General features: G+C 40.8%; 1 protein-coding gene across 1 annotated transcript in view; it reads left to right on the top strand.

Annotated features, from left to right (window-relative positions):
- Positions 1-622: 622 nt before the first annotated feature.
- The window catches only part of LAMB4 (laminin subunit beta 4), a 98,564-nt gene continuing 76,953 nt past the window's right edge, over positions 623-22,233 (top strand). Inside the window, exons 1-10 of the mRNA XM_032275900.1 lie at positions 623-743; positions 1,848-2,005; positions 6,380-6,515; positions 9,138-9,211; positions 10,849-11,037; positions 12,083-12,146; positions 12,638-12,852; positions 14,026-14,146; positions 15,412-15,600; positions 20,158-20,337. Of these exons, the coding sequence (XP_032131791.1) occupies positions 623-743; positions 1,848-2,005; positions 6,380-6,515; positions 9,138-9,211; positions 10,849-11,037; positions 12,083-12,146; positions 12,638-12,852; positions 14,026-14,146; positions 15,412-15,600; positions 20,158-20,337 (1,447 nt within the window). The remainder of the gene's footprint in view (positions 744-1,847; positions 2,006-6,379; positions 6,516-9,137; positions 9,212-10,848; positions 11,038-12,082; positions 12,147-12,637; positions 12,853-14,025; positions 14,147-15,411; positions 15,601-20,157; positions 20,338-22,233) is intronic.

Below are 22,233 nucleotides of genomic sequence, written 5' to 3' on the forward strand. Positions count from 1 at the left end.
AAGTCACAGGATGAGATAGGAGGTCAACATGAGATACAGGTCATAAACACCTTGCTGGTAACACAGGCTGCAGTAAAGAAGCCAGCCCAAACCCATCAAAACCAAGATGGCTACTACAGTGACCTCTAGTCATCCTCACTGCTACACTCCCATCAGCGCCATGACAGTTTACAAATGCCATGGCAACATCAGGAACTTACCCTATATGGTCTAAAAGGGGGAGGCATGAATAACCCACCCTTGTTTAGCATACCATCAAGAAAGAACTGTAAAAAACCGGACAACCAGCAGCCCTCGGGGCTGCTCTGTTTATGGAGTAGCCATTCTCTTTTTCCTTTACTTTCCTGATAAACTCGCTTTCACTATACGGTATGGACTCACCCTGATTCTTCCTTGCATGAGGTCCAAGAACCCTCACTTGAGGTCTGGATCAGGACCCCTTTCCTGTAACATAAGTAGCTACCCACAAAATACTACAGTAAAGTCTCATTATATGTATGTTTAACTTTGTGTTAACTTTAGATCTTAACCCCCAGTAAGATTCCACTTTGTTTTATTCAGTCTTCCCAACAATTAACAAATCCATTAATAAATTATTGCTTACCAAAGTGTAATAGTTAACATGATGGAACAAGCTCTGCAGGGAAGAAATATTTCAGATGACCCTACTCACCCCTCATGCCCATACAGATGTTTAACAGTTATCTTAACTCAGAATGATTGGAATCCTTGCTCATTTGCATGTAGTGTTTCCTTTGTTTCCTTCTTTATCTAACTTGATGGTTCTCAAATGTTATATTAGGATTTGTCTACACAAAACCATGTATGTTGTACTATATAGGTAATTTATGAAATTTTCTGGAGTATACGGATTTATAACTTAATTCCTGACATTTAACTTTAAATTCAGTCTCTAAGTAAGACATGTTGACCTCCCCACTTCCAAAATGATAGGATTGTTTTTGGTTTTGCTTGTGAGATAGAGTCTTGCTCTGTCCTCCAGGCTGGACTGCAATGGCACAATTATAGCTCACTACAGGCTCGAATTCCTGGGCTCAAGCTATCTTCCTGCCTCAGCCTCCTGAGTAGCTGGGACTACAAGCATGCACCACCACACCTGGCTAATTTCTTCTGATTTTTTGTGGAGATAGAGTCTCACTATGTTGAGGAGGCTGGTCTTGAACTCCTGATTTCCAGCAGTCCTCCCACCTCAGTCTCCCAAGCGCCGAGATTTACAGGCATAAGCCAGTTTGCCCTGGCAAAATTCAGAGGGTTTCTAATACTGGAAGACACTTAAAGGAAATCGAATTTAGCATTTCCCAAGTGTTTTCCTCATATTGTACAAAATGTTAACCTGATTTGAATGAACAGTGCCTTTCATGGTGAAATAAATTTGGGAAATGCTAAACTAAACAACTCTAAAGAGGTTTGATTTGTTCGTTTTTTTTTTTTCATGGAAGCATTTCTCAGACTTTCATATGCAGGTGTCCGTTGTAATATCTAGGAGAGCGATACAGAATGCAGTATCTTTCAAAAGTATTGTTTTTGGCATTTCCTTTTGATGGAGAATCCTGCTGATATGGAATTCAGTTCAACACATTTTAGTATTTATCTTTAATCCAAATCTGTATGTTGAAAAAACTGAGACTCCAAGAGTTACTACACCTCATGCCACCTAGCAAGCAAAGTAGGGACCATTTCTCATCTATTAATAAACTTAAAAGTCTGATACATCTTTGGTCAGTGCTAAATAAATAATATAACTTACCACTTTAACTAGTTGTTTCTGCAGGCCCTGTGCTATTCTTAGACTGCCATCTGTGTAAGCTGTTTCTGTTGTGTTCAAGGGTGGCTCAGTTACTTGGAAGCTCAAGATGACTGCAACAGAGGTGCCTGTCATCCCACGACTGGCGATCTCCTGGTGGGCCGCAACACGCAGCTTACGGCTTCTTCTACCTGTGGGCTGAGCAGAGCCCAGAAATACTGCATTCTCAGTTACCTGGAGGTAGGTTGGCGCCTTGTTTATTTGATGGGTCATTATTTAATCAAGGACGTAGATTTGTTCGGTACATCTGGCACTAATCAGACATTAAAGAAGAAGACAACATTCCTTCCTAAACAACGGAGACACTGGTGCAGTTGTCCCTCAGTATCCAAGGGAGATTGGTGCCAGGACCCTTCCCCCCAACACCGAAATCCATGTATGCTCAAGTCCCTGCTCCGAAATGGCATAGTATTGACATGTACCCTCCCCTGTACTTTAAATAATTTCTAGATTACTTGTAATACCTAATATTAATATAAATGTTATATAAATAATTGTTACACTACATCTTAAAATTTGTGTTATTTCTATTGTTTTATTGTTATTTATTTTTATTTTTTATTTCATTAGGGGCAGGGGTCTCACCCTATTGCCCAGGCTGGAGTGTACCTCAGCTTCTGAAGTCGCTAAAAATACAGGCATGTACCACCACACCTGGCTAATTTTAATTTTGATTTTTTTTAGAGACAGGGTCTCACTGTGTTGTCCAGGCTGGTCTTGAACTGCTGGCCTCAAGCAATCTTCCCACCTCAGCCTCCTGAGTTGTTGGGATTACAGGCAAAGCCACCAGGCCTAGCCTGTTATTGTTTTATTGTTATTTTTTCCCAAATATTTTCAATCCTTGGTTGGTTGAATCCACAAATATGGAACCCACACATAAAGAAGGCCAACTCTCATATAATTCAAAGTCCAGGAAACCTTGACTAATCAAAATAAGGAAGATCTGTTTAATTTCCATTTCTCGTTACCCTCAGAATGAAATGTAAAGTCTTTTTGGTTCAGTCTTTGTAGGGCATTGCTATAAATTTACTGGTATACTTGGCTACCAGTCGCTCCCATAGAGCAAACATATTTGACTCATTTAATGAAGATTAAGGATCACCAGGGTCTGCTGCCATTGTGCTGAACATGAGTCCTCATTGCTCTGCCTTAGCTAGAGATAGAGAAGGTAAAGAACTGAGTTGATGGTACAGCAACATCATAATACCACTTGGAAGCTGTACTGTCCAAAATTCATAAATTCCCAATGTGGACATATTTTTGTGCCTTTTCCCCTTAAAGATCAGTTTTATAAAAGGATCAGCGGCTTTTCAGGTGTCTTTTCCTCTCCATGTACTGGCAACAGAACAAGCATCCAAGGTCATGTGAGTATCGTCCCTACCGAAAACCCTGAGGTAATCACGTCCACCCCTTAAATAAGAGGATGTGCAGGAAGGAAGTTGGACATAAGCCTAATGTTAGTGGTCCAGGCTTTTCCATGTATTGTTCACTTAAAGCAACTTGTTTAAGTCTCTGGGAAATGCTTTGTATTCAAATCGGTTTCTAGTAAAAGGTGATTATTATAAATAAGTGGAGACAATACTTGGGTGCGTAGCACTGTTCTAAGTTTGGGAAGTACTTGTGTAAGAAAGCAAATTATCTTCATGTTCAAGGAAATTACATGGTGGAAGTTCTGCTCAACTCTGGGCAGGTGACTACTAAGTCCAGGTGCTCTGGACAAAGAAGTGGTTCTCAACTCTTTATTTATTTTTGAGATACAGTCTCACTCTGTCGCCCAGGCTGGCATGAGTAGCACGTTCACAGCTCACTGCAGCCCCAACCTTCCAGGCAGGTGATCTTCTCACCTCCGCCTCCACCTACTGGTGGAGTAGGCAAGCACCACCATGCCCTGCTAATTTTTGATATTTTTATAGAGACCATTCCCACTATGTTGCCCAAGCTGGTCTCGAACTCTTGGGCTCAAGCAATTTGCCCCCCTCAGGCTCCCAAAATGTCAGGATTACAGGCATGAGGCACTACCACTTTCCAACACAAGTGCCACCCATCTTGTTCTATAGCCACTGGTATTTGCTTATTGTTGCCTGAGCCAACATACTCTGATGATAATTAGAAACTGGTGTTCCTTTTTTTTTTTTTTTTTTTTTTTTTATTTAGACAGAGTCTTGCTCTGTCACCAGGCTGGAGTGCAGTGGCATGATCTTGGCTCACTGTAACCTCCGCTTCCTGGGTTCAAGCGATTCCCCTGCTTCACCCTCCCAAGCAGCTAGGACTACAGGCATGCACTACCACGCCCAGCTAATTATTTGTATTTTAATAAAGATGGAGTTTCACCAAGTTGGCCAGGATGGTCTTGATCCTGACCTTGTGATCTGCGCACCTCAGCCTCCCAAAGTGCTGGGATTACAGGCATGAGCTGCCTCGCCCTGCCAGAAATTGGTGTTCTTACATCTCAAAGTTATACCACCAAAAATCGAAGTAACTCCAACTGTGGAGGCTTCTTTTGTCTAGAGAATGATAGAAATCTTAGAAAGCTTAGAGCTGGAAAAAAAATCTCAAAATATTTCAGGCTGACAAAGTGTATTATAGGAGGGGCTACAACCACTAGTCTAGACAAACATTCGTGCAGCGTGGAGGATGAATTTTTTCCCCATCTGTTATCTAAGAAAGAGCTACCAAGCAAAACATTTTGTTCAGAAGCTTCCAGTCAACATTGACCTATCAAGCTATCCAAGATGGAACTCACATTTGGTGGCCACAACGAAGCATCCTCTGAAGCCAACCTCATCAAAGATTATACCTCTAAAATGGTAATCAAAAAATGGCCCACAGCCCTGAAATTAAACATTTTCTTGAGTAATTTCCATAGTATTATTGGAAATTATTTGAATTTTTATCACTTTTGATAAAATCACAAAGTTTTCTACTGGTCACTAGGATGAGCTTACCCCTATGCAAAATTTATTTAGTATTAATTTTGCCTTAATTTTCAAAGGGCATTTTGGCTTTCTTCAACAATAAGGCCTATAGTGACCAATGATGCTGAAATACACTCATTATATGAATCTCTTGAAGGGCTGATTTGTTTTGACAGACTGTAGCTGAAATAATCCTTAAAATCATCCTGCATTTATTCAATAAATTTTATTGAACATCTACTATGTACCACACACTATTCTAGGTAATGGGGATACAGCAATAAGCAAAACCAAGTCCTTGCCTCATTCGGTTTTGATTCTCATTATGGAGAAAGACAATAAACCAACAACTGTATAATATAGTCTCAAGTAGTGATAAGGGCTTAGGAAATATAGAAAGTGGGACAAAAAATAGAGAGTGGTAGAGGGCCATGGGGGTGAAAAGGTGGTGGCATTTTAGATAGGGTAGTTGGGGAAAGGCTCTTTGAAGTGAAGGCATTTAAACAGAGGCCTGAAAGAAGAGAAGGAGCCAGGGGATAAGAATAGCTGGGAGGAAGAACAGCTTGAACTCTTCTAAGTGCTTAAAAAATAGCAAGAAGCAAGTGTAGCCGGAGTCAAGTGAGTGAAAAGCCAGGTGGACATGAAAGCAAAGAGGTGGCCATGGCCAGCTCATATTGGGCTTTGTGAACCATGATGAACACATACGAGCAATGTGTGCTGAGTAACACCAGCTGAGCACCTATGCTGTTGTAGGCAATTTCCTGCACAGAAGCTTATAATGATCCGCCCCCACTTCCTGGAAGCTTTGCACAATTGCTCCTTCAGAGTCCCGTGAGTATTAACCAGGAATAACTGCAGGCCGCTGACAGGCCTTTGGAAATCCTTGTAGAGCCCCTTAGGAGTTTTGAGTATGGCTATAAGTAGATGCATTAAATTAAGCAAGCTCAAAGGCCAGTCTTTGCTGTTGTAACCTTCAAAAATCTATCCTAAGCAGGCTGGGCGTGGTGGCTCACACCTGTAATTCCACTGCTTTGGGAGGCCGAGGAGGGCAGATCACCTGAAGCCAAGAGTTCAAGACCAGCCTGGCCAACATGCTGAAACACTGTCTCTACTAAAAATACAAAAAAATAGCCAGGTGTGGTGGTGCGTGTCTGTAATCCTAGCTCCTTGGGAGACTGAGGCACAAGAATCTCTTGAACCCAGGAGATTGCAACACTGCACTCCAGCCTCAGTGACAGAGTGAGATTGTCTAAAAAAAAAACCATCCTGAGCAAAACTAGTTCTGATTCACTAAGACCTTTTAAGAGGACTATTTCCAATTTTTTATTTCTTCATGTTAGTTGTGTATAGTTTAAAATAACTTCCACATCCTTTGCCTCTTATATGACAGAAAATTCATTTTACATAAATTTGCATTTTAAGTCCAAATGTATACATTTATAAAATTTTAGGTAATAGTTTAGTTTGTTGTTGTACTTAGGCACCTACTGATGGAAATTTTGATGTCTTGTTATTTCCTCTGCCTTTTATTTTTAGCCAGTTTGGAAGACAAATATAGTAAGTACAGCTTGCCTTTAATTTAGACTAACAATAAGTAATTCCAGTTTTTATTTTTAATTTTAATGATGGTGTTTTCCAGGGGGAACAAAAATGCTTCATCTGTGACTCTAGATATCCATATGATCCATACGCCCAACCCAACAGCCACACCATTGAGAATGTCATTGTAAATTTTGAAGCAGACAGAGAAAAGAAATGGTGGCAATCTGAAAACGGTATGATTTAAGTTCCTTTCCAGTTGTTTATTTCTTCAATATTTTAATATGACATTCTCTTCCTTGTATGGTTTTAATAATGTCACAGTAAAGTATTATATTAGAATGGAACAGTATCCTGCAAGAATGTAGAATCCCATAGAAGAATAATTTTTTTTTTCATTTTAACAAGAATACTTTCTTTTACAGGAAAATTAAAGTGTACATTAAGCACATAACTCAGAATTTTTCACTCTCTCCATGTGGGGGAAGAAAATATCGCTGCATCCTTTTGTTCTTTGTAAAAAAAAAAATAAATAAAGTTTATGAAGCTTGGTAAATTAAGCCTAATACAAAACACTCTGATGTAAACCGAATGAATAACGCCAGTGAAAGTCTGAGAGTTAGCACCAAATGCTTTTTCCTTCAACACATGAAGGGAAAGAGAAAAAGAACATTTTGCTTCTTACTGTAAGCCAAAGTAAAATCTCCGAATTGAAAGGAGAGCTGGCTACAGACTGAAGTTCTTTCTTTCCTGGATGTATGCCCTTCTCTCTTTGTGAATAGTTGTGATATTGAGCCTACGTTGGCGCTGACCCTCTGGATTCCTAGATGCTCGCTATAAAAGTGGACCTGATCAGGGATCCTCATGTCTCACCCCTGGCCATGGGCCTCATGTGCGCAAATGTACGTCCACACAGGCTGGCCTTGTCTAATGCAGGCTTGCCTACTCTTGATGACCCCTCTTTAACACTAGTCTAGAACTCTTCAGTTTTCCTGAGTCCCCCAAAATGATTTCATTCACTACATTGCTATGTGTTGCACTTTGACCTTTGGACTATAATTCCTCTATTCTCTGCAGACTCCTGTAGAGAATAGATAATATGTATTTCCTTTAGATTTTAGACCACTAGAAGGGAGTGTGGGAATAATCATAATAGATAAGATAGTTTCAGGCAAGTATAATATGAGGCTGTTTTATTTATGTCATCCGCTTGACCAATGATTGACTGGTGCTACTAAATGCCATTTCATTTTGGATCCTAGTTATTGATGTCAAGCTGGAATCTCCTTAATGAATGTCAGGCATTTTTTTTTCCATAGCCACCTGTCCTCCTGATGAATGGTGCCATTTTTGCTTAATGGCTGTTTTGAACCCTCACATCTAACATTTGTTCCACATATCCTCACAAAGGCAATGTCCCTCTGTCCAAGCCAATGACATAGAACAAGGATTTGGAACCAAGCAGCTTAGAGAGAGGGACAGATGTACTTTCTAGAAAGGGTTAGGACCCTTGACACACAGCCTGCAATGTGGCTGCCACTTAGCAGCAAACACGTCCCTGAGCTTTTCACCTTAGAAATCTAGGCTGAGTCCTGATTCACTGCAGTCCAGCCACTGTCATCTGAAGCCACACTGTCCAGTGTGAGCACTTGAAATGTGTCTAATCCAAATTGAGATGGGCTGGAAGTATAAAAGCATCCCAGACTTCTTTCTAAGACATAGTTTTGGGAGAAAATGTATAATAAAGAATTACTAATTATCTGGCAGTGTGTGGTGACTCACACCTGTAATCCTAGCACTTTGGGAGGCCAAGGCGGGCAGATCACTTGAGCTCAGGAGTTTGAGACGAGACCAACCTGGCCAACATGGCAAAGCCCTGTCTCTACTAAAAAGATAAAAATTAGCTGGGCATGGTGGAGCAAGCCTGTAGTCCCAGCTACTCGGGAGACTAAGGCAGGAGAATCCCTTGAACCTGGGAGGCAGAGATTGCAGTGAGTCAAGATCCTGCCACTGCACTCCAGCCTGGGGGACAGAGCGAGACTCTGTCTTAAAAAAATCACTAATTTTTACAATATTGATTATATGTTGAAATAACTTTTAAATATGTGGGCTTAAGTATATTATTACAAATAAATTTATCTGTTTCTTTTCACTTTTTTAATGTGGCTGCTAAAAAATTTAAAATTACATACATGACTCACATTCTATTTCTGTTGGACAGTGCTGCTCTAGAGAGATCTGGGATGCTTTTGTGTCCAGGTTAGGGCTGATACCCCACGTCTGTGCTGGAGATGGATGACAACTAGCTCAGTGCAAATCCCTGACCAGGATACCTCTGCCACCTCCTCAGCTACAGAGGAGCCCACAAGTCCCTACTCCAAGGGGAATATTCCAAGCTGGGTTGTATGCCAGGTGACAATGAAATTATGGTTCAAATGACTGTTAGCAGCTCTTGGAAGAAACAGGTGCATTGATTTTTACTATCCTCTGGCTAGCTAGCTCATGTTTACGTGTAGTGAAGATTTCAGCACAAGGAAATGAACCCTCACTTTCTCTCTTTCCATCTAGGGCAAATGTCCCGAAACTCTCTTGGTCATATGTAATGCTGCCACATAGTGGCCATGTGTGTTGGCACTAAAACACGGATGTGGGCACAGTCAGCATGAAGCCTATCCTGCTTTCCAGACCTCCTGGGCTTGGAGTGGCATGAGACACCACTCCAACAGACTGGGAAGAGAGACCACCAGCCTTGTGGCATCAAAAGGATTTTATTACAGATCAGCCACAGTGGGGAATTAACATGATAAGCAGGAGTCTCTCAAAATCACTGATTTTCTTCTTTCTGGATTTTTCTTTAGGTCTTGATCATGTCAGCATCAGACTGAACTTAGAGGCATTATTTCGGTTCAGCCACCTTATCTTGACCTTTAAGGTAAGATGAATAGGCCTGCTGCGCCTCTTTTATCTATTCCCCAAATGCTCAGTGTTTATCTGGAATTTTACTTCCTTGCTTCCTTGCAGTGAACAAAAACAGAATAAGTTCAGACTTGAGCTTTGCCACCTGAGCTTTGACTCTTACATGAAGAAAAAAAATCAATGACCATGACTATATGATTTAAAAAAAAAAAAATAGAAGGCACAGAGGAAAGGAAAACTCCCAGAACTGGGGTAATAAGAACCACAAGATAATTTTTAGGAGAGAAGGGCAGGATTTGGGAGTTATTTAGGTGAATATGGAAAGGTTGTGGTCAAGAGCAAAAGCAAAATTAAAGAGTCTTAACTAAGATTAGCCAGATGCCAGATAAAATCATTGTGCTATAGTGCTTCTTTAATCGTTCAGGAAAATTCTAATTTTGATGTCAGATTTTATGCTAGTTCTGGTAAGAAAAAATGAATATGAAATTTAAAAAGTGAAATACCAGTCTTTGTCTCCAAAGAACTCACATGTAGTCATGGATACGAACATATAAATATAATAGAAAATTATAATACAGGCCAGGCGCAGTGCCTTACGCCTGTAATCCCAGAACTTTGGGAGGCCGAGGCAGGTGGAACACCTGAGGTCAGGAGTTTGAGACCAGTCTGACCAACATGGAGAAACCCCATCTCTACTAAAAATATAAAATTAGCCAGGCATGGTGGCACGTGCCTGTAGTCCCAACTACTTGGGAGGCTGAGGCAGGAGAATCGCTTGAACCCGGGAGGCAAAGTTTGCTGTGAGCTGAGATCACATCACTACACTCCAGCCTGGGTCATAGAGTGAGACTCAGTCTCAAAAAGAAAAAGAAAACAGAAAATTTTAACACAAAGTGATAAGTACTGAATTAGTGGTATGATTGATTTAAAACGCTGGGGAATTTAAGAGACTAAATCTGCTCTGGGGAACCAAGGTAAATTTCATGGATAGGGTTTGAAGGATATATAAGAGTTTGCCAGAGGAAGAGCATACTTAGCAAAGAGAATCACAATAAATTGCTGTAAAATATTAACTATGTTAGCTTTTCCATTTATATGCCATCTTTCTTCAATTAATAATTCACACAGCCATAAACATTTTCACAATGTAATTAGATTATGAGGACAAAGTGTGTACTCATAAATACTGAAAAGAGACCATGGTGTGTATATTGTGTAGTAGATTTTAAAAGATAGACCTGGCCAAGCGCAGTGACTCACACCTGTAATCCCAGCATTTTGGGAGGCTGAGGTGGGCATCTGAGCCCAGGAGACAGAGAACAGCCTGGGCAACATGGCAAAACTCTGGCTCTACAAAAAACTTATCTGGGCACGGTGGCATGTACCTGTAGTCCCAGCTACTCAGGAGGCTGAGGTGAGAAAATCACCTAGGCCTGGGAAGTTGAGGCTGCAGTGAGCCGGATCATGCCGCTGCACTCCAGCCTGGGTGACGGAGTGAGATCCTTTCTCAAAAACAAAGCCAACAGAAAAAAAAAAAAAAAAAAAAAAAAGAACTTTTAGAAAAATAGAATTAGAAAATATAAATATACAATCTGAAGCTGGTAATAAAATCTGCCTTCGTGAAACATGTTCACTTTTACTCATTTTTCCTAGACTTTTCGGCCAGCTGCAATGTTAGTTGAACGTTCCACAGACTATGGACACACCTGGAAAGTGTTCAAATATTTTGCAAAAGACTGTGCCACCTCCTTTCCTAATATCGCATCTGGCCAGGCCCAGGGAGTGGGAGACATCGTTTGTGACTCCAAATATTCGGATATTGAACCCTCAACTGGTGGAGAGGTAGCATTTCCTTCCTTGTATTTATTTTACATAAATTAAACTTTTAAAATGTGTAATTAACTTACATGAAAAAAATGTAGATAATGTTTCCTGCAATGTAAATTGGGCTGTTGCTGTTTAAAAAATGAAAGTGTCTAAATTGAAATGAGTCCCAAATAATAAATACTAAATACGCTTTTTAGGTGCAATCCTGCACACGAGTGCTCAGCTGAAGGTGAGCATGGGATAAAGCTTAAATGGGACACCATGGCCCCAAGCACCCAGAAGAGGAAACACCCATTTCTACCCCTTGCAAAGCCATGTAAGCTAGCAGCAACCTGGCATTAGCTATCTCATCCCCGTGCTCTGTAAATCACCACCCCAGGGGAATCTGCCAGGAACATCCCTCTGAGCAAAGCTGGTGCCTGGCAGAAAGTTGGAGTGAATGGGATTGAACAGGTATAATTTTATCTGGTAGAGCAGAAAGAATTAGTGGGAGAAGACAGCTCCAGAATTCCCCACTAGACACAAATTGATCATGGCTTGCCAACTGTCCATCACTCCATCCCAACCCAGCATAAGCGCTCTCTTTGCCATTTCTGCCTGTATGAACCACTTGTACATAAAAAGCCAGAAATGACTGAAGAATACCTTTAATTTATTTTTCCTCTTGGTACTTCTATTCATATGGTAACCCAAATGATAATCTGTATTCTATGCCAGCTGGGAAGCAGTGGTTCAGACTTCTTATAAGATCAGGCTCTCTTCTGTAAGAGTGCATTTGATGGCCAAGTGCGATGGCTCACATCTATAATTCCAGCACTTTAGGAGGCCAAGGCAGGAGGATCACTTGAGACTGGGAGTTCGAGACCAGCCTGGGCAACATGGGGATACCCACATGTCTACAAAAAACTTTAAAAATTAGCCAGGTGTGGTGATGCATGTCTGTGGTCTCAGATACTTAGGAGGCTGAAGTGGTAAGATTGAGCCTGGGAGGTTAAAGAGTGTATTTGACAGTTATATTTTCAGGTAACATGCTATAAATTTATCTACATTTGTTTTACAGGTTGTTTTAAAGGTTTTGGATCCCAGTTTTGAAATTGAAAACCCTTACAGCCCCTACATTCAAGGTACGAATTCTTTTATATTTTTCCTATCAGCTTTTTAAAAATTTCACATTTGGCATCTTCCTTGTCAGTACTTTTCTGGTTTTTTTCCTATTTTCTTGAGACAGTGTCTTGTTCTGTCACCCAGGCTACAGTGCAGTGGCACAAGCTCAGCTCTCTGCAACCTCCACCTCCTGGGTTCAAGCAACTCTTGTGCCTCAGCCTCCTGAGTAGCTGGGATTATAGGCATGTGCCACCATGCCTGGCTAATTTTTGTATTTTATGTAAAGATGGGGTCTCACCATGTTGCCCAGTCTGGTCTCAAACTCTTGAGCTCAAGGAATCCTCCTGCCTTGGCCTCCCAAAGTGCTGGGATTACAGGCACGAGGCACCACACCAGGCCTGTAATCGTTTTTCTATGGTATATTAAGGGTATATCAGTATATCAGTCAAGGAGAATGCCTTGAACTGATGCACCTCAAATTCACTTTGATTCATTATTTTCCTTTCTTTAGAGCTTGTGACACTGACAAACCTGAGGATAAACTTTACCAAGCTCCACACCCTTGGGGATACTTTGCTTGGAAGGAGGCAAAATGATTCCCTTAATAAATACTACTATGCTCTGTACGAGATGGTTGTTCGGGGAAGCTGCTTTTGCAATGGCCATGCTAGCGAATGTAGCCCTATGCAGAAGGTGCGGGGAGATGTTTTCAGCCCTCCTGGAATGGTGAGTTATTAATCCCAGAGAGCAGTGGGCTGTCCTACCTGCCTTTCACCGTCCTGGTGCTGAATGTAGGTGAGACACTCCACATGAAGATCAACAAATCTAAGTGCCAGTTTTGTGCTCAGGTGGGTTCCATTGAACCCACCCTGATAGCCCACCTAGGGCCCTCCAGTTCCTCCACCCAGAGGTGCTTGTGGATTCTGCTGCCAGTGGACATCACTGAACTAGTGAGCAGAATTTATACTTTAGGATTTCAAGAGGCTTCATCTTGCCCTCTTTTCATTTGTTTTGTAGAGCATGGAGATTAGATGGGGAGGGATCATATCGGGTTGGTGCAAAAGTGCTGTTTTTGCGACTACTTGTCATTGCAAAAACAGCAATTACTGTTGCACACACCTAATAATTTAACATTCATTCTCTCACAAAACTCTGCTGAAGGACTTTTGTGTGCAAGACCCTATAGTCAATACTAAGGCGTTTCAGCAATATCTGATATTGTAATCCAAGCAGCATTCTTATACTGGGAATGGCTGTGATCTCTCTCATCTGGGGGGACTCGCCTTAAAAGACACTGTAGACACGTTGTAGTTTTATGCAGAGCCCCAGGAAGTGTATCTACTAAATAAATGTAAACTGTTTATTAGGCATAATCATACAAGGCTTCATGTTAAGCTAGTGCGCCTTCCCATTCAGCTGCCTCTGTTTCACTGGAAATAGAGCTTCTCTCTCTACATGTGGGCCATTTCGAGCATTTGGGGAAAATCCAGGAGAATCACGTGCCTTTCTTCAGCTTTGTTCCCTTTTCTAACTCCCTCTTTTCCTTATGCTCCTAAACCACCCCACATACCGCTCCTCCCCAACTCCCCACAAGCCCTCCAGCCATCCTGTCCCTTTTTTATTGAGGGCCACAAGGTGCTGCCCTGAAACTAGAACCCAGAAAAGCTAAAAAAAAAAAAGATTGTATTTTATAAGTTCACTGAACTTTTAAAATTTTTATAAAGTTTAAAGCTAGTTCAGAAAATAATGAAAGATAGTCAAGATTGGTACTATAATTAACATGTGGGAAACTAAGAATCAGAGAAGTACCATTACTTGGTATTTCATTTCCCATTTAAAGAACCCCAGCGTCCCCAAGGAGAAGCCCTCTTTTAACACTGTATTTGTTGCACAATGCAGGTTCATGGTCAGTGTGTCTGTCAGCACAATACAGATGGTCCGAACTGTGAGAGATGCAAGGACTTCTTCCAGGACGCTCCTTGGAGACCAGCTGCAGGCCTCCAGGACAACGCTTGCAGATGTGGGTGAAACTCAGTTCTCTACATAGACTGAGTGTGCTCTGGGTTTCCTTATTTTAAGGAGCGCTTGGTTCACTTCTCTGGGCCTGCAGGCACCAAAGTGGTGAAGCTGTCCTTCCAGCTCCTGTAGTGCAATACACTGATGTTCCCAATTATCTCACACAGAAGAATCACCCTCACATGATGAATTAAGTTTAATTTTAAAAATGAGAGAGTAAGCATGTTTCATGGCACCATTCCAGTGGAGCAATGGGGCCATGGAATGGCAGTACCAGCAGGGACAATGCAACTCCAAGAATTTGGTGAACACTAGATTTAGTTCAGAGATCTGTACTGTCATCCTGAATAGTCATACATTCCATGAACATGACCTTAAACCCATCTGTAGGATAATAGGAGAAATGAGGTCCAGGATTGAGTTTGACAGGCTATTGTATTGTTTTAAATAAAATATTCAGGCTAATAAGATGCTGGTTTTGTTTTGGCTAACATGTTTGCTGCCTCTGAATTTTAATGAACTTCCAAACAAATTTGTTATTCAATTTATTTTCCCAGACTAGGGAAAGAAGAATATGAGGGAGTGAAATGTCTCTAGAAGAGCTCTTAAAAAAAAAAAAAAAAAAGCCCCATTCGTGAGAGTCACAGTATACAAGACCCAGGAAGATGCAGCCTGACCTTAGTCTGTTTACAGGAAAAGAACGAAAAAGGCAAACAGTGCAGACATGACCGTGAAGACAAATTCCTCCAAACAGCCTGCCTTTCTTTTCAGGCCATTGGCCGAGCCTCAGATGAGATAAAACGGAACGCAGCCCTTGCAGGGCTCTGCCCATGTGGAAGGAGAGGCCGGGCCGGCTGAGCTCTGCCATCTTTTCTCAGAATCTCAGAGCATGCAGAACATTTAATGTAAAAATTTCATTTGCACAAAGTATAAGTCAGTAAAAGTATCTTTTAATGACCACCACAAATATTGCAGTCTGTGGCTTTAGATCACTGAACTGATTTACATCTGTTCACTTGATTTTTAAAAGTTACCTATTTAACGTGTGGGGAGCACATTTTATAGAAAGCGTAGGAGCAGAATCCGAGTGCTGGAAAGCTCCTCTGAGAGCACACATGTTGGGCCTTTGTTCACTTCATGCATCTATACAAAGGACACGAAGTGGCAGGAGGACCCGGAGCACGAGCGGGTGCGCTGACCAGTGCGGGAGCGCGGGCTGCGCCACCCGAGGCCTTGGCCCACCTCTCAGTCCCTCTCTTCTCTCCTCAGCATGCAGCTGTAACGGCCACTCCAGCCGCTGCCACTTCGACAGGACTGCGTACCTGGCAAGCGGCGGCCTCAGCGGGGGCGTGTGTGAGGCCTGCCAGCACAACACCGAGGGGCAGCACTGCGACCGCTGCAGGCCCCTCTTCTACAGGGACCCCCGCAAGGCCATCTCGGACCCCTACGCGTGCCTTCGTGAGTCCCGGGCTCTGCCTGGATCCTACCCACTGTCTGGGCAAAGTCCAGCTCACCGCGCCCCCTCTGCTTAACGGCGTCTCCAAACTACCCTATTCTGGGGGAGGGGAGGATTGCAAAAATACCTCAGCTTTAAAGAGCTCGTCTTTCTGCAAACAGGTCGATCCAAATAATTTGCGTCTGTCCTGGTAGTTGAGGAAATTACGCAGGATTCCGCCAGGAGGGGCAGACACCTTGTGCATCACGGAAGCCTGTTGGGGAGGAACCAAAGGGGTGAAATTGGCTAAAACATTCGACTGGCTGTAGACAATTCAATTTTGCTGTTAAGATTCCTAAGCTAACATGTTACTTAACTTACGCTTTTAAAAACCCTTTAAAAATATTTTCTCTGGAATCCCAACTTCTTAAATGAAATATTTCAAGCATGTACAAAATAATAGAGAATAATGTAATGAGCACCTTTATACCCCAGCATGAGCTTTCTCTAAACAGTCTTAACCTATTGCCCTTGGGACTTTCTTTAATAAAACACGGCAGGCACTATTGATGTCCCAGGTGCACAACTGTCCCATTTGTCTACCCTCCTTGCTAGGAGTAAATTTCATATATTTGGCATTATCATGTTTGTTTTTCACACTTTCACATGTGTTTTTATCTATGAACAATATATATTGACATGTTTTCAAAGTTTAGATAGATGATGTCATTTTCTATGTATCTTTCAACACTTGGGTATTTCATTCAACATTATATTTTTGAGATTTTTCCATATTGCGTAGCCTCAGTTCTTCCACTTTAATTTCTTAAAGAATTAACAAAATTTATTCATTTTCTTTGGATGCTGTAGTAAACATTCTTGTGCATGTGGCCTGGTACATATATGCAAACACTGTCCCTAGGAGGCATACCTAGCAGTGGAATTTCTGGGTCATGGAGTATGGACTTCCACGAATTGATTTAATAATACTGCATTGTCCTCTAAGTGAGTATGCCAATGGCCGCTCACACCAATAGTAAATGGGAGTTCCCGTGGCTTTGTATCCTTGCTAACGCTTAGTTTTGTCAAACTTCAATTTTTGCTATCTTGGTTTTATCACACTTTAATTTTTGCTAATCAAGTGGTATCTCATCATTGTTTTAATTTGCATTTTCCCTCAGCTCTGAGACTTGAGTGAGGCAAGGAAAGCACCTAAGTTCCAACATGTAAGGAAGAACTCACCATCAGGGGGGTAGAAGTGCAGGGCTGACACTTGCTGCTTGCACAGACCTGAGACTGGTGCCTCCTTAAATGTTGCACCCTAGCCACCTTGCCTGCTCACTTTCATCCCATCACTGCTGTGCATTTTTGCCTCCATAAATACTCCAACCTGATTTCAAATACCCAGTGTCAGTAAGTGTGTCTGAAAGCTTACTCTACTTGCAAACTAACAAGTTAGCCTGTTACTGTTTCATGGATACTAGCAGAAGACACGAAACTCTTGGGCCAAAGACAAAAGACTTTGTAACTCATGGCATAGCAAGCAACAAGCTCCTTGTATTGGCCTGAATTTTCATGTCCCCAAGTCCCATGGGTGGGACACAAAGGATACCATGTTAATAGTGTACATCCAGTGAGTTTATGATACAGCCAAGGAACACTGAGCTTGAAGAATTCATTGCTTTATAGCAAGTGGAAGTAAGCCTATTTTTTATCTGGGGGAAGATGCCATTCCATCCCTCAAGGTTGCTTGTTGCAAACACAACCCTGAGAAATGTCCTGGGTAAAGATCCAGTGGGGCCTTGCACCGTTGGCATACTTAGCAAGAACATTCATGATACCAGCAGCCACGGAGGATTGCCTCTCCCAGTACTCAGGGATCCTGCTTCTTAGGCTACATCCATATATTGTTAAAATGGGGGCAGGGAAGCTGCTATAAACTCTAACTTCAACCTTTATATAATCATAATACATAAAATGAAGCCTTATACAGTGTATTTCAGTGGCTACCTGAATATATTCAATGTCCTAGATTTCAAACTTTAAGTGGTCACAATGTAGAAAAAGCATCAATGAAATGTTTTAGCTCAGATTACTCAGTAGGCACCTGACTATAAAATTTACCATATGCGACCTGTTCAACGTTGTTATAAAGGACTAGATTCTCATAAAATATATTTCTTTAGAGCAATTTCCTAAGTATCCTACAGTTTTTACCATAATCTGTAATCATGCACACATATAACTTTTATTGTTTTTAAAGCTATGTATTTATAAAAGAAGATTAAATTGCTCTGTTGGGTAGAATCAAGGAAATCTAGTGACTGAAACTGATAATCTAGGAATCTGGAAAGAGATTTAAAAATAATAAAGCAAATATTTTGAGCATATCAATCAAAGTCTTGTTCCTTAAGAAGCACTGAATATTAACTTGATAGTGCTTTTGAAAGAAACCAAGGAAAGAAAACTAGTACTCCTGGTATGAAACTAAGAAGTCATTCTTTATAAAGAAGGAATATTTCTATAAAAGGTAGATGAGAAGCTTGTAACAAACTACTATCGTGAGACACCCCAGTTTACCTAAACAAATGTTTATGTGTATATATACAAATGATGTGTATTTGAAGATTGATTAGCATTCTCATATAAATTTTCTCTAAATTGTCCTTGTTTGAACCTAAATATTTATATAAACAGATTCCAGGCATAAGAGTTGACTAATCTTAAGTTTTCTACAATTAAGATGCCATTAAATCCGATACAGAAAAACCAAGATTTGGTAGACTTAACTAGTGACAATAAAAGTTTGCTAGAATTATATGATACCAAGATGTTTAATTAGACTTCTAAAGGTCGTGACATAAGGTTATTTCAAAGAACATTTACTATCCATCCTCCCACATCCCTTTCCCAAAGGATGCTTTTGTATATAACTAAATTATTATCTGGAACTCAATGCTGATTCTTTGGAGTGTCTCCCAAAGAAATTGGTTTTTTCCTTTTGGCCACTTCTAAGATGAATCCAGTTTGTTCCTTTCTTTCTAGAAGCAACTGGCTTTAATTAGAAGAAAATTGTCATTTTTCCAAACTAAACAGAACTCAAAGCTATTTTTTCATAGTAAGATTTTATCACCAGTCACAAAACACTAACAAATGATTGAAATTTGAAAGATTGTGTCAGCAAACACCAGTTGCTTCAATAATGTAAAACAACTGGTTTGACTGAATTGTTTCCACTAAACTCACTAACCTAAATGGTGATTATATAGGCGTAATTTTAAACTTGATAGTTTTGTTTTTAGTAATCTGAAGAAAGCATGTATAAATGTGAACATGACTGCTCCTTAAAATCATGATATTCATATTTTTTGTTTGTATTACACTCCTTAAAAGTGGAACCCCTTGGAAACACAGAACCACAAAGGTACAAGAGAACTTGGTGGTCATCTAATCCCCAACAGCACACTTGTCATCCGTACCAAAGCCCCAAGTGCTGTTTCAACATCTACCTGGACACCTCCAGTGATGAGGGGTTCACTGCAGTATTGGGCAGCCCTAAGTATTAGAGAGTTCTTCCTTCTGTTCAATCAAGTGCTACCTTTTGTGACTTCTACTCTCTAGTCCTGGGTCTAGAATTATCTCTGGAATTATTCAAACAGTCAGCATTCTTTTTCATAGGACACCCCTTCCTTGAGTTGTTCAAATGTCTACAACAACAACAACAAAAAAAAGGTTGTTACCTTTGTGGCTCCTTTGCTACAAGTGACTTTTTGTCTTATTTTCCAGAATCTCTTCAATTAAGCTCTTGCCCTGTCAGCAGATATCCCCCCAAAAAACCAAGGATATGAGTACTTTTCACTATTTCCTTCCTTTCCTTCTTTTTTTTTTAAAGCCAGTCAAATTTAGCAGTGGGGAGTTGTATACCAACTTTAGTGACATTGATGTTAATAAATTCTGATAACCCACTACCATTGGACCAGCCTCTCGCTTTCCTTCTTATAGGTGTTCCTTCCAGGAAAAAAAAATAAAGTGTCACTTTTCCATGTGACGTATTTTTCTGTGATAGAGAAGGAGAGACTTACTTTTTAACCAGGTTTCAGAGATTTTGACCTTATTCTCACCTTTAGAGTCTTTGTCTTTTTTTAAATCTATTTTTTAGATGAAATTCACATAACATAAAATATTAACCATTTTTAAATGAACAACAGTTCGCCTGCACAGTGTTGTGCGGCCATCACATCTACCTAATTCCAAAACGTTCTCATCATCCCCAGAAGAATCAATCTATTCTTAACGTAATCTATTCTTAATTTTCACAGTAGCAGTCTTCCTCTGGTCCTCTGACTTTCAAATCATTTCAAAGTCCTTTACAAATATAGGTATGGATTTATTCAGTGTTTTTCCAGTGCTAGAGATCTGGGAGACATTTCTGAATAGCTCTTGCTGAGTGGTCTAATTATTTAAACATTTAATTATTTAAACAAAGCAAGATAGTTCTAGCCTGGGTAAAATTCTATGATTATATTTCAGGCTTCTCACAATTTGTAATTAACTAAAACAATGAATGTCTGTGTCCCCAGCTTGTGAATGTGACCCTGATGGGACCATATCTGGTGGCATTTGTGTGAGCCACTCTGATCCTGCCTTAGGGTTTGTGGCCGGCCAGTGCCTGTGTAAGGAGAACGTGAAAGGAGCCAAATGTGACCAGTGTAAGGCCAACCACTACGGACTGAGCGTCACTGACCCCCTGGGCTGCCAGCGTAAGTCCATGGTTGGCGGGGGGAGGCCATCAATCCCTATGTGTGTGTGTTTTTTTTTTTTTAAATGTATGTGTGTGTATGTATGTCTGTTTTGAGATGGAGCCTCGCTCTGTCACCCAGGCTAGAGTGCAGTGGCACAATCTCGGCTCACTGCAACCTCCACTTCCCAGGTTCAAGCCATTCTCCTGCCTCAGTCTCCCTTAGTAGCTGGGATTACAAGCATCCACCACCACGCCCAGCTAATTTTTGTATTTTTGGTAGAGATGGGGTTTCACCATGTTGGCCAGGCTGGTTTCAAACTCCTGACTTCAAGTGATCCACCCATCTCAGCCCCTATGTGTCTTAAAGCTTAGGGCTGTCTCTGTCTGCCCTAAAAATTGGTGATCATGGATACCTAAGAGTCCTGCCAACCTCTGGATTTTAAAAAGTAACATAATGGTTCCCATAAATTCTAAGAGGTTAGTAGAGAACTTTTCTCTGTGGTTTGCTGGGTTTATCATAAAGGACCAGCAGAGGGCATTCACATTTTCCCCACTGGAACAAACACAGGGAAATGCCAATAAATGTAACACCAAGTTGCAAAATCGTTTTTGGTTTCCACTAGACCTTTACATAAGAATCCATTAAATTACATAATGTATTTCTGCAAGATTGATGTCATCTTAGGCAATTTTCAAGTGGTGGTGTGTTTTTATTTTTTAAATTATGCTCTACTTTCTCCTCGCACCCCTCCTAATATTGGTCTATATGTTCTCTGATAAAAGAAAAAAATTAAGGGAAGGCAGGGAGGGGAAATAGAAAAAAAAAACTAAGCCATTTTCTGAGGCCAAATGGGCAGACCCTCAGCTGTAGGATCACAGAAATTCAGAGCTGCTCAGGGCCTCTATAGAGCTACATATTCCTCAGGAAACCCGGGTAAATAATTTCCATTTGCTCACAGCCTCATGCTCCATATTTTGCCCATATAAGTAACTGTGGATTATTTGCATGTTTAGAGAACACTGGGCTGGATCTTTCTGTGATAAAATGCTCTTCTTGGGTTTGATGGCAAAATTAAATGTCGTGATGATGAATTATATAGTCAAACCAATTTCCCATCAGACCTTTCAGCATTCCACATGTTTCCCTAACTCTCTGACTAAACTGATGTCCTCCAAGAACAGGCTGAACATTATTTTGGTGTGTGTGGGCCTATAACAGCTTTACTTTTTTTTTCTTTTTTTTGAAAGACTCTTGTTCTGTCATCAAGGCTGGAGTACAGTGGCACAGTCATTGCTCACTGCAGTCTTAAAACTCCTGGGCTCAAGCAACTTTCCCACCTCAGCCTCCGAGTAGCTAAGACTATAAGCATGTGCCACCACAGCCATCTAATTTATTTTTTCTAAGAGATGGAGTCTCACTATGTTGCCTAGGGTGGTCTTGAACTCCTGATCCCAAGCGATCCTTCCACCCCAACTTCCCAAAGTTCTGGGATTCTAGACATAAGCCACCGTGCCCAGTCTATAACAGCTTTATTGAATATAATTTACATACCATACAATTCATCCTGTAAACAATTCAATAATTTTTAGTGTATTGGAAGTTGTGTAATCATCACCACAATCAGTTTTATAACATCATACCCCAACAAAAGAAATCCCACCTCTGGATATATACCCAAAAGAAGTGAAATTGGAGCTTTGAAGGGATATTTGTATTTCCAAGTTCATAGCAACACTAGCCAAAAGGTGGAAGTAATCCAAGTATCCATTGCTGGGTGAGTGGATAAGCAAAATGTGGTATTTACATACAAGGGAATATTATTCTTCCTTAAAAATGAAGAAAATTCTGATACATCCTTCAACATGGATGATCCTTAAGGATATCATGCAAAGTAAAAGAAGGCAGTCACAAAAT

Source organism: Sapajus apella, unplaced genomic scaffold (genome assembly GCF_009761245.1).
Source record: "Sapajus apella isolate SASKATOON/1434 unplaced genomic scaffold, GSC_monkey_1.0 scaffold7, whole genome shotgun sequence".
Classification (NCBI taxonomy): domain Eukaryota; kingdom Metazoa; phylum Chordata; class Mammalia; order Primates; family Cebidae; genus Sapajus; species Sapajus apella.